The sequence below is a fragment of the Lissotriton helveticus genome, chromosome 2_1 (genome assembly GCF_964261635.1).
Source record: "Lissotriton helveticus chromosome 2_1, aLisHel1.1, whole genome shotgun sequence".
Taxonomy (NCBI): domain Eukaryota; kingdom Metazoa; phylum Chordata; class Amphibia; order Caudata; family Salamandridae; genus Lissotriton; species Lissotriton helveticus.
The window spans coordinates 506,617,236-506,630,205 of NC_136059.1; the positions used below are offsets into that span (position 1 = coordinate 506,617,236).

The 12,970-nt window shown below is 42.2% G+C and overlaps 1 protein-coding gene across 1 annotated transcript in view; it reads left to right on the top strand.

Annotated features, from left to right (window-relative positions):
* The window catches only part of RGS7BP (regulator of G protein signaling 7 binding protein), an 887,794-nt gene that overhangs the window by 676,451 nt on the left and 198,373 nt on the right, over positions 1–12,970 (top strand). Inside the window, exon 4 of the mRNA XM_078675143.1 lies at positions 1,963–2,110. Coding sequence (XP_078531269.1) covers positions 1,963–2,110 — 148 coding nt within the window. The remainder of the gene's footprint in view (positions 1–1,962; positions 2,111–12,970) is intronic.

The following is a 12,970-nucleotide window of genomic DNA, read 5'->3' on the forward strand; positions in this document are numbered from 1 at the left end:
ACGCGACTATCTACATGAGCAGCTTATGCTTTTAAATGGAGACGATTTCGTATTTGGTGTTCCTCCAAACAGATTGATCCCTCTCTTGCCAGGAGGAAGTAATTCTCCTATATTTATTACACCTTGCCAAATCTGGTCTTCATACTCCTCAATCAGAGTCCACCTGTCTCCTCTCATGGCATACAGAAAACATCCTTCACAAATCTCTCTCTTTAGGATTCCAGTTATTAAAGATTTCCTAGAGAGGTTAAAGAAGGTTTTTCCTCCCATTAGACGCACTTCTCCTCCATGGGAGCTGAATGTAGTACTTTCTTGCCTTATGCTTCCTCCCTTTGAACCCATTCACAAAGCTTCATTACAGGATCTCACATGGAAAACTGTTTTCCTGGTGGCCATTACGTCAGCTAGGAGAGTTTATGAGATCCAGGCTCTTTGCAGCCATGAACCTTACACAGTCTTCCACTCTTCCCAAATAGTGCTGCGCACGCATCCTAAGTTACTCCCTAAAGTGGTCTCGGACGTCCACGTGAACCACACTATTGCTTTACCCACGCTCTCCATTCGCTGGATGTTAAAAGGGTATTAAAATTCTATTTGGACAAGACCACGCCCATTGGTAGCTCACAACAGCTGTTTATCAGTTATGGCCCAGTCCGCACAGGTTTAGCTACTTCTAAACAGCCATTCTCTAGGTGGATTGTTTCTTGCATTCTCTGTTATGAGCTAGCCAACAAATCCCTTTCTGGCAGGCCCAAAGTTCACTCCACCAGAGGCAAGGCAGCTACTGCTGCTTTAATGAGGAACAGTCCCTTAGCAGATATTTGCAAGGCGGCTACTTGGAGGACAGTCCAGATGCTAGGGCAGATGTTCAAGTAGGACAGGCATCCATCAGAAACCTTTTTACTTAGTGGGGTACATTCCTGGTGTTTTCTGTCTACTCCACAGCATCAGGGGGGATGATCTTGCTATTCTAGTCAATGCTTTTGACTATACATGGAAATCCCCTACGAGAGAAGGTATAGTAATTCCAGCTCTCTCGTAGGTGCATTTCCATGATAGTCATAAGCAGCCCTCCCCAGTGGAGTGGACAGATAATTTCATGCTCCGGTATTATTGTTTTAGTATAGCCTTCAAAAAGAACTGAGGTAACTGCCTCTGGCTGAGCATGATGGGATATTGGTGGCCTCTCTGCTCTGAAAGGCACAGCCTACCTTTTCTTCACTTATAATAGCAGCCTATGGGCTACACTGCCCTGTACTTCTTCATCTCTGTGTCTCATAGCAAAAGGGTTTGTGAAGGTTCTTTTTCTGTGCCATTACAAAAAATTAATTTACTGAGAGCATATATAATTACAATCTCTTCCTTTGCCATTCCAAGATGAAGACCCCTGTAGCCTACCCCTAGGCTGCATTATGACTTTCTTAAGTGATTTTACAAGGCCTCCCTGAAGAAAGGCGCTTAAGAACTTATATTGGCTAGAGTGCTCCCTGGTCCTCGCAGATGGACGGGACTATTCAACGCTTATGACTATCATGGAAATGCCCCTAGGAGTGAAATGGAATTACAGGTAAGAAACTATACCATTTAATACATTAATAAACTGACCTAAGATTGTGGCACTTCTGCCAAAGTCCAAATCAGGCTGTATATTGTTTGAAAGTTTCAAAACTGGTGTTTACTTAAATGCATTTTCATGGGTGAAGTAAATCTCACCCACTCGAATAGTAGAATTGCCTAACCGGCTCAGCAGGTAGCCAGGGCCCAAAGGTTTTACTGGGTGTCGTAAGAGTGATAGCTAGTATATTGTTCTGCCATGATTTGTTATTTTTATTTTTCAAAACATTTCAATAAGTGCTATATTTCATTGTATGTTCTGTGTTTGACTAATTAAACTTCTGTAACACCAGAGCCTAAATGTATATCATTTAAATAGAGGTTGTTTTTCTTTTAAATGATTTCAAGGAAAAGAAGTGTGTTTGGTCCCCAAAATTATGGACTGTAAAATGGACGAGAGTTCTGAAGTTCCTATTTTAGAAGATACGTCATCATCGCCACCAGAATCTCAGCCGCACTCATGGCAAGTTGATGCAGATATTGAAAACACTGAAAGGTATGTATGCCTATGATTCATATTTAACATCTGTTGCTCCACCTTTTTCTTTCTGTGCCATGTTCTCTTTCCATGAGACCATGATTATACAGTAATTATTTCATATAATGATAGTATGGATCCTAATGCATCATAGACCTTGTGGCATAGAAAATACCATACACACAAATAAGAATAGAAAATCCTGTTAGGGGAAAATTGGGGCAATATTGTATGTAGGATGCACTGTCCCAGTTTCCGACGCTAAGATGGTGCTGGGCACAAACGGGGACAGTGCATACTATTACAGATAATGCACTGCCCGAAGTCAGACACAAACATGTTTGTGCCCTTGAGCACTGTATTAGTGATAGGCAGACTGGCTGTTTGAAGCAGCCGATTTGTCTTTCACGTTGCAGGCAGTACCCATCTTGCACTTCAGTGGGGGACAAAGATCCCCCTGCAGGTCGATGCGGTAAATGACAGCAGGGGTCTCCCTCAGTTGGAGGGAGGGTGCAGGGAGTGTGCTCCTCTTTGTAGATCACATTCAGTACGCCTCCTAACCGCCACTATGCTTTTGCAACAGCATCCATTATACTGGTTTGGCATAGATGCAAAGTGCGTGCCTCAATTGCATGAACCACGCCCCATGCAAGTTAAGGAAGGCCCCTTAAGTATAGCACCAGTGCTACATTCATGCCAGCATTATCTGAATTACAGACCGTGACACACAAGGGTCTGCAGTCCTGTAAGTAATACCAAACTGCCCGAGGCGCAGAAAGCATGCAAATACACCTGTTGCGCCACAGCACAATTTAAGTAATACAGACCAAGGTTTGTAGATCTTGAAATAAGAAATGCTTAATAAATAAGAATCAAGGGCCATATGTATCCAGCTAAATAGCATTCGCAAAGGCCTAAATTCGCAGAATTTCGGCCTTTGCGAATGCTAATTAGCTAAATGGTATGTATGAAACATTTTCGCAGCAAAATAAGGAATCGCACATTTTGCTATTCCTTATTTTGCGATTGCACTTAAGGAATCGCAAAATCTGCGATTCCTTAAATGCAATGTATCAAAGAAATATTTATGCAAAAATGCCAATAAGGATTCGCAGATTACCACCAACTTCTAGTTGGTGGTAAGTTGCGAATTCTTTTTAAAAAAACAATTTATTTAAATTCCAAAGGTGCCATATGACGCTCATACATGCCCTTAGGGCATGTATGTACGCCATATGCCCACACATGTCTTTTTCAGGGGGCAGCAGGGTGTTCTTGTGACACCCCTGCACCCTTGAAAATAATCGTAATTTGCGATTAGCAAATTGCTAATCGCAAATATCCCCTTCATTCCTAAGGGCCTCCTGGACCATAGAAATGAATGGGAAAATTGCGATTAGCAATTTGCTAATCGCAATTTAGGAATGATAAGGAATCGCTAAAAAGAAGCGATTTCCTACATACATGCCATTTTGCGATTTCTAAATAGCGATTCCTTAAAAATCGCTATTTAGGAATCGCTAAACGGTATGATGATACATATGGCCCCAAATCTCCTAACTGTGAAAGATTGATCCACTGACTTACTAGTTTCCCTCCACACAGTTTCTGCAGGGATAAGAAAGGCTTCACCATGTAACATCAAAAGCTAACCTAAAATATGACCCCTGCTCAAACACATGCCCAGAATGTATTAGTGTAGTGTGACCTTCAGCCTCTAACCCCCCCCACCACCCTCCTCACCTTATATGATGATTTGAAACTGTTCTCCTTAGCTTTGCATGTTTTTGGACTTTAGGTAACTGTGAGTTCTAAGCTACACCAATGTAGCATTCAATAACTTTTGGGTCGTTTTCTGCTTGGGCATTCAAACCCCTAAAGATCTGAATAGTTGTGGGTGCACACTTAGAGACAAGTGATTTGCCTGTAACATCTATGCACACTGCCCTGATTTCAAAGCTAGAGCCCCTCCTCCCTAAAAATAATGGGAAGAACCCGAAACACAAACCTGAGGCAGGACTAAAGGCAAACTCATGGTACACAACCGAATGTAGAAGATCCAAGACAGTTCTACTTGAATCAATAAAGCAGGGAAATGCAGACCCAGTAAGGAGCGCCAGGGATGCTCACCGGAAAGCATTGGCTACCGCCAAGAGGAATTGGGAGGAAAATAGTTGGCTTGATCTTCTGGAGGCAGCAAAAACTAATAACTCAGCAGAGTTCTGGAAAATTATAGCATGTGGGGGGAAGGATCAGGTACGAGGGACAGAGCACTATTTGGACTCGGCGGTTTGGACCGACCACTTTACTGATCTATACTCCAGTTTTTGGCCCATTGCAGCCATCAGTGGACATAGATGGCCTGTTAACATAGATGGAGATAGCGGGGTGATCGTCTTCTCACAGCAAGAAACTGAGCTCGCTATAGCTTCAATCAAACTAGGAAAAGCACCGGAATTAGATAGACTCCCTGGTGACTTATTCAAACATGACAAAAAGGTATGGGTCCCATATGTTAATGCTCTTAGCAACGCAATATCAGCTGGTGCTCCAGTACCGGGAACGTGGAAAGGGGCTGAAATTGTCACAAAAAGGGCAGTAAAAACAAACCTTAAAATTACAGGCCATTTAGCCTGATAGATGTACTCCAAAAAATATACTCCAGACAACTACTGAATAGGCCTAATGATTGGATAGAGACCAATAGCATACTGTTCCCTTACCAGGCAGGATTCAGATCCCCATTAGTACAACAGACCAAGTCTTCAGACTCTTGTGCATTATTTGGAAATATGTTAGGATCTGAAAGGGGCCCATTTACGTGGCATTTGTTAATCTGGGGGCAGCTTTTCCCCTCGTATCCAGAAGCTTACTATGGGATTCACTCGAAAAACAAGGAGCTCCCCTTAACCTGGTTACGCAGCTAAAAAGTTACACAACAGAAATTATGCTAGAGTCCGCTGGGGTATGAATGGGGAACTCACAAAGCCAATCCCGATAGAAAGAGGAATGAGACAAGGTTGCGTTCTCCCTCTATATCAATGATGTGGTAAACCACTTACAAGATCGAGCAAATGCCAACCTAAAGCTAAATGGGAACTTGGTATTGGCGCTGCTTTTTGCAGACAATACCATCTTGATATCACAGGCCATAAAGGGGCTACAAAATATGCTGAATGGTTTTAATAGAAAAAGGCCTAGAAATAAATGCAAATAAAACCAAGTACATGGCCATAATCCCACAAAAGAGCTTTAAAAAGACCTTATGCTGAACAACAAGAGAATAGAATATGCCACAAATTTCACCTATTTGGGTATATTATTAGACACCAAACTAGTTTGGAAACAGCAAGTCAGCCACTCAGCTCTACGGTTAGCCCAAGGGTCAGGGGCAATCCTCAAGAAGTATAGCTCAACTACAAGTAAATCTGTGACACTAGCCCTTGAGATATACATATGTAAGGTCCAGGCAGCAGCTTTGTATGGATCAGAGTTATGGGGTACAGTGACATCAAACAACTGATAACCAGGGAGAACAAATTTGCGAGGAGACTATTGGGGCTACCCCAATCACCACCGCTTGTCCCAATGTTTCACGACCTAAATATGAAGCGTATAGGGCATCTTGCAACCCTGCGATCATTGCTCTACTGGATACGGCTATGGATAACGCCAGAATTACAAGTATACAGAGAAGGTGTCCGCGAATTATTAGCCATTGATACATGTCTTATCTTCCCATGGTTAAGATTTGTCCGGAAATGGCTCATAGAGCTAGGTCTTGAATTATATTGGACTAACCCACAGAGTCTAACACCAAGCTGTGAAGGCACCCTGAAGGGAAACTATTGGCAACACATATTGAACCAACTTCAGTGTGACCTGAGACTAGGAAGGATAACTAGTGGATTCCTTTCTATCCAGCCACGCACGAATTACGAGGATTTCCTTGACCATGTACCACCGCACTTAGCAAGAATTCTATATCTAAAGCTAAGATATAACATACTACAGATAAAGAGCCATACTGCAAACTGGGGAGGCAAGGAAGATCGCTCTTGCACTTTATGCACTACACGCACTTCAGGGTCTATAGATAATACAGAAAACATAGCACATATTCTGTTTTTCTGTCCGGCGTATGATAGAGCAAGGAGTAAATGGATCCAACCACTATGTAATTCAATGGGATTCAGACAGCACCAAGAGGCACTTAGGGTATTGACAACAAGCACCTTATCACGTGTTATATTTGTGTTATCTAGATATGTGTTTATAGTGGGATTAATAAGGAAGACAGTGGGGTTAAACCTGTGATGCGTTGAAGATTCAAGATATCTTTGACTGCGGACACCACTTTGGACTGTGTAAATAACTAGACATTTATCTTTTTAATGTATCATAAGCATTTTACATTGATTGAAATTGTTTTATTGGGATCGTTTGACCCTTTTTACTGAAATTATGTAACATATGGCTGGATGTATTTCAGATTATTTTATGAATGATGTATTATTATGAAATCTTTTATGGCCTTTAGCCGAAATAAATAACTTCAACCGAATAGTTGTACCTGGGATATGGTGTTTGACTGTGGTCCGGTAAAAATATGTAGGAAGGGTGAACCTTAAAATGCGTTTTGCGAAAAGTAAATGTGCATTTCCTATCAAAGCCGTATTTAAAAGAAGTCAAGCAAGAGGACTTCATTTCCCATCATCCATCTGCATGGGAAGTGAGACTACTGGATTTCCCATCATCCATCTGCAAAGGAAGTGATGCCACTTCATTTCCCATCAGCCATCTGCACAGGAAGTGTCATTAACCTGCCAGACAACATAAGCTAAACAAAAACAAGAGACATCCTCTTCAATCTCACTGATGCAATTAATATGGCACAGAAAATCACACAAGTAACACACTCCAGTAGTTACGTCCTTGACCCTGTCTTCTCTACTTTACCAACAATCCAGTACAACCACACAAAACTCTAGACTGATCACTTTGCCATCCCTTTCTCCCCGCTCAGCGTCCTACCATCAAACCAAAGTCAACAAAAAAGAGACGGCCAAACCTTCAGATCCTTCAAAGACTACTCAAAGGCAAAATAATGCTTGAACTCATCTCTTAACTTATTTAACTTAATGACTGGTGCCAACACGCTTGTAAACAATTTCAACAATCTTTTGGAAACTATGTTAACGTCCATGCTCCAATTACAACATGCAAGTGCAAGTGAAAGCCATCAGCACCCAGGTACTCTACAGAAGTTACTGAAAAGAAATGATCCATCTGTAGACTAGAAAGAAAATTGTGGAAAAACAGAACTCCTGATGAACTCTTGATACTGAAATCCTTCAACGCAACATGCAGGCAGCTCATAACATTAGCCAAAGCAAAGTCTCTTACCAACACCATCAATGAAGCCACCAGCAGAAGCAGACAATTAAGTACTACATCAACACCCGCCTGGACCCACCTATTCCTCACTCTATAGAAAAGTGCAATGCCATTAACCTCTTCTTTAGTGAAAAAACAGAATATCCAACATTACCTTGACAACACCAAACCTGCTTCATCTCTTACTTCCCCCCTTTCCCGTAGAAACCTGCAACAGCCAATCCTCAAAGCTCTATTTCGCGCAGATGACCTAGCCAACAAGCGGCCCATCACTCTCTTACCATTCAACCAGACCAGACCAACACAGTCTTCTCCGGCTGATTTCTCTCCCTCTGCATGTTCAGCAAGATCTTCAAATGGCTGTCAGTCAACACCCAACACACCATTACACAAGCCCTAATCTCCAGCCGGCTGGACTATGGCAATGCCCTCTACGCAGTAATCAACTCGCACCTCCTGAAGAGATTACAGACCACCTCGGAGAGGTTTATTGTGCATCCTGTTGGTGTTGGAATACACATGATGTGTTAAAATACCCCTCACACACCAAAAGGGCCCTTGGTGTCATGCTTCATCATCGGGGTCTTCCCGCTCGGCTACCGAACGGGGCAGTGCTGCGACAAGTGACTACGCTGGAGCACCTTTAGAGTGAAGGTGCTATGTGAGTGAGTGGGAGTGAGTGTCAGTAGGGTCAGGGGTGATATGGTGATATTAAAAAAATACCTGGCCTAGTGTAAAGAAAAAGTATTTATTAGGCACTGGCTGGTATTATTAAAAAAAGTGATGTCGGAAAGATTAAGCTGGTTAGTGTGCTAGCTTTCCTGTGCGGGTCAACATGTTTCGGGGCTCCATGCCCCTTCGTCAGGACCGGGGTCAGATCCCCCTGTCACTCACTAGATGTTTTGCCACAGTGCGTGTACGTACCCTAAACTGTAAGGTAGTTACTCTTATCAATGTGTATTTATATTTTATACCGCCCTAGCTAGTACTGGTATGCTTGGTTGTATGCTAGGTTGGAAGGGGAGCAATGCCCCATGAGCCAAAACTGAACAGACGGGTAATTGGAGGTCCAATAAACCTCCAGCCTCGTGGTGCTTCCTCCTCTGTTCGTGGCTTTCGTGATTGCAGACCATACAGAACTCCACAGCCAGACTCATCCTCGACCTTCCCAAGCGAACCCACAAGCTCACGAGGCTCCCCATTTAAAGATGCCACTTCAAGATACTGGTTCACACATGAAAAGACCTGCACAATAAAGGACCAGCATACATTAACCACCACTTGAATTTTCTCCAACCATCCTTAGAACTTCGCTCCACCTCCCTTTATCTCCCTCACACCCCTTGCATACGTTGAAGTCGCAGTGTAAGTCGTTCCTTCTCCTTCCTTGCGGCCAAGTCCTGGAAGGAACTCCCTCTTCACCTCTGGACCGCACACTCACTGCTGGAATTCAGGAAAGGACTTAAGACATGGCTGGTCGACTTAGTCTCTGCAGCAAGATCTTCAGCACCTGGGTACTCTCACGGGTGATTAGCTGCACTCTGCAAATTAAAATCTATTGATTGATTAATGCACACATACTCAACTCCACCCCTTTGTCACTTCTTATGAAGATGATGTGTTACCCCTGTCCTTCATCTAAGCTCTCTTTCTCTCCTCTTGCCCTTACTCACCATTGTAAATGGCTCCCACACAGAAGGCATCGTCCCAGAAGCTCTGAAGGCACGCCAAATCTTCCATTCTGAAACCTGAGACCTTACGCCATGAGACCTTATGATTATGTGTTCGCTCAATAAGTTCCTTTGACTTTGAAACAAACCTATACTAGACCATGATGATCTCACCAAATACCGGCCCATCACTGTCCTATCATTCATAAGTAAGATCACTGAAAAAGTTGCCTATGTTAAATTCCAAGATCATATCAATAATAACCATTTCCAGTATGACTACCATTCTGACTTCAGGTCCCGCTGCAGAATGGAAATCACTATCTTACACATCGTGGACAATGCTCTTGTGACCACAGATGAAGATGATCCCTGCCTCTTGATGCTGCTGGACCTCTCAGCTGCCTTCGATTTACTCACACCTTCATTTGCCCAATGGAGTCTCAAATGGGATTCACCAGCCGTGTCCTTCCCTAGTTTGCCTCCTACCTTTCGAAAAGACACTAGTTTCTTCACACGGGCACCTCCGGGGTCACATAGCTTCCTTATCATCTGTGGAGTACCCCAGGGTTCCATACTGTCTCCTGTCATCCTCAACCTTTACATGGAGACGCTTGATGCTCTACTCACAGATAACAGCATCAACATTCTCCAATATGCCAATGATATACAAATCCACTTGAAACTCTCCACTGATTCATACATTCAACACCTCAAACCCTGTTTGCACATCATCCAGACCTGGATGTCCCACATGTACCTGAAGCTTAACCCAACCAAGACAGAATTCTTGTTATTTGCCAAGAATATGAAACAGTACTAATCTGGCTCAATGACATGAACCTTGATGAATTTGAACCCCCAACTATTGCCAAATGCCCAGTCACTTAGATTTACCTTAGACACCAACCTCACCCTAAAGAACACATTGCCAAAAAACCAAAGACTACCTGTTAACAGGTCTCTCTTCTAAAGAAAGTCAAACTTTTTCTTTCAGAAAGCAAATTCAAGCTGCTGTTCAAGCCCTAATACTCTTGCATCTGGGTAATGGTAATGCCCATGGCCTCAGAAACTCTAAAATAGCACACCTTCATGGCACCCTACATTCCTCAGCACATTTCATCTAGGACATAAAGAAGTATGATCACATCACCCCCATCCAGGTTGAACTACATTTGCTGCCCTTGCTGGCCCGCAATTTCTTTAAAACCAGCTACATCATTTACAAAGCCATCATGACCAACACCTGCCTTTTCTTGCAGACAGGTTCACCTCTCTGATGGTTCACAGCACATCTGTAGTCAGGACAACATCAGACTGCAAACTAAGAAGTGTGAAAAATAAGATAGCAGGCCATTTCCATCAATGCCCTAAGGATCTGGACCAACATCCACATATCCCTCAGGACTGGCCCAACTCTGCTCCAATTAAGAAAATGAGTTAAAGACCCACCTTTTTAAAGAATGTAGCTTCACATGCATTAACCGTCCACAACCCAGCTTCTTCTCCTATTACTCGTTGACTTTATGCTTGTTTTTGATCATGTACAGATCTCCACTGCCTTTAGGCTAAGTTTGCTCTATAGAAATATCATATACATTTATAAATACATACGTGGGAAGAGGTAAGAATTAAAAGAGCAAAACAGAATATGCCTACTTGTATGTTGGTAAGTTACGCTGCATCTCTTAAAGTGAGCCGGGACTCTACCTACTTTGCCTCTACATATTTCTGGGCTGAAGAATCAGCATATATCATGCAGTGGGCCATTGTTAGCTATACAACCAAGAGATGATCACTGCCAGAGGGTAGGCGAGATCTCTGAACTCTTGAAGGTACTTTGCCATAGACCTACATTGATTCCTTTGACTCCTATGCTAATGGTTGACCCTATGGAGTTTTTTTTTTATTTTATTTTTTTATTTCAAGTCATGTTTTCTTCTGCCTTAATGTTTGGTTTGGGCCTTAATGTGTGTAAGTATATATCTAGGCAGTTGCAATGGCTTGTCTCAAGAAAAGAATTACAGGCTAGGGACCATTCTCAAGGAACTAGTATTACAATTTTATTGACATTACATCAGTTCATAAAACTTATTAAAAACAGTCATTTAATGAAGCCAAAGAATAAAATTGACCCTAAACAGGGGCATACAATACATATACAACAACATATACAGAAAACAAAAATAAATGAATAAAAAAACACAATATTAAAAATGTGGCACAATAATGTATCTTCTCGACGCGCGTTTCGGCGACCAGCGCCTTCTTCAGGAAAGGCCACAAGGCAACTTTTTCTATTTTTAATATAAGAGCTTGATACTTTCCAGAATCCTGGATGAGGAAGTAGAGGACAGTGCTGATAGTTCCTTTTGAATATGAAGGGTCAAAATCCCAATTCGGATATTTAGGAATCCAGTGATATCATCATAAAAAAGAATCAAAATTGTTCTTGTAGATCTCCAGAAAGACCAGGACCTGGAGGAAAATGATGTTCCTATTGTGGGGAGCGACGAATGGACAACGGATGGACCGTAGACGCTAACAATTCAAACGTGACACAAAATTGTGGGAACAGTGTTCACCTTTTGATGATAAATGATGACGCAATCTGGTCTAAAATTAACTGCCTTCGACCTCCGCGCTGACTGTTATGTTGAATAATTCCACTGGAGAAGGAGTAAAGATGCAATTGGTTTTATTTACCAATTAGAAGTTAAACTCCACCCGATGCGCGATGCTTCCTTCAGCGGCAAACCCCTACGGTGACTAGACACACGTTAGTAGTAACCACCAAACGGGCACATCGCACAAGGGTGTATTATTGAACAATAACACAGCATGCGACCACATCACGCGTGGCCGCATAATCAAAACATAACAAGATGGAAACGTGCACATCGCGCGACACACCGTGCGATGAGCACAAGTTATTTAAAGCAACCATTACATCACCTTCCCCCTTATAACAATGGAAAGAAACAAGAGAAAAACAAAAACAAATAAATATCAGAGACATCATCAAATTTCAGTATCTTACAAAATCGTTGAACTTCCCAGGTGCTCTGATGATTCTTCCATAAGAAGAAGTTACCTGTGAAGAAGGGACATTGCTTGAATTGACATCAGAGGGATTAACACAACCATTGGACGATTGAACATGAGTATTAACACAACCGCTTACATTAATAGGATTATTCAACCAATGACACCAATCCAGGTCCTCAACAGGTTCCCTTCTAATGTTTTTAATGATGCTTGCTTGTTGATGAGAATCTTTTACAAGGTGGCGTTTGTTCCACCAACCTCTACCATCAATAAAAGCAGCACCCTTACTGACCTTGAGAACCCTTAAAGGATGAAAAAATTTTGACTCCCCTTTTTTACCTTTAACAGGCTTTTTGATCAAAACCCAGTCATCCACCGAAATATCCACAGGGGTAACATTAGCCTTAGAATCAAAATTCTTTTTCATAAGCATTTGTTTGGCATCTACTTTTTTCCGGATAGTGCCCAGATCAATACCTTTATCTCCAGATAATTTCTGAAGCCAAGAAGGAAACAAATTAGAATGTGAACCTCTATTACTTAACAAAATGAAAGGAGAAACTCCTGTAGTGCAGTGTGGAGAAGTGTTGTAATGCCAAACTTTTCCCTAATGAAATTAATTACGTTCGCTCCACAAGCCAACGCCGTCTGAATGCCCTCCTTAATCACCTTATTTCCTCTCTCCACTAAACCATTAGAAGATGGGGAATATAAAGCAACTTTAAGCTGTTTAATATCCAGATCACCAAGAAACATCCTCATC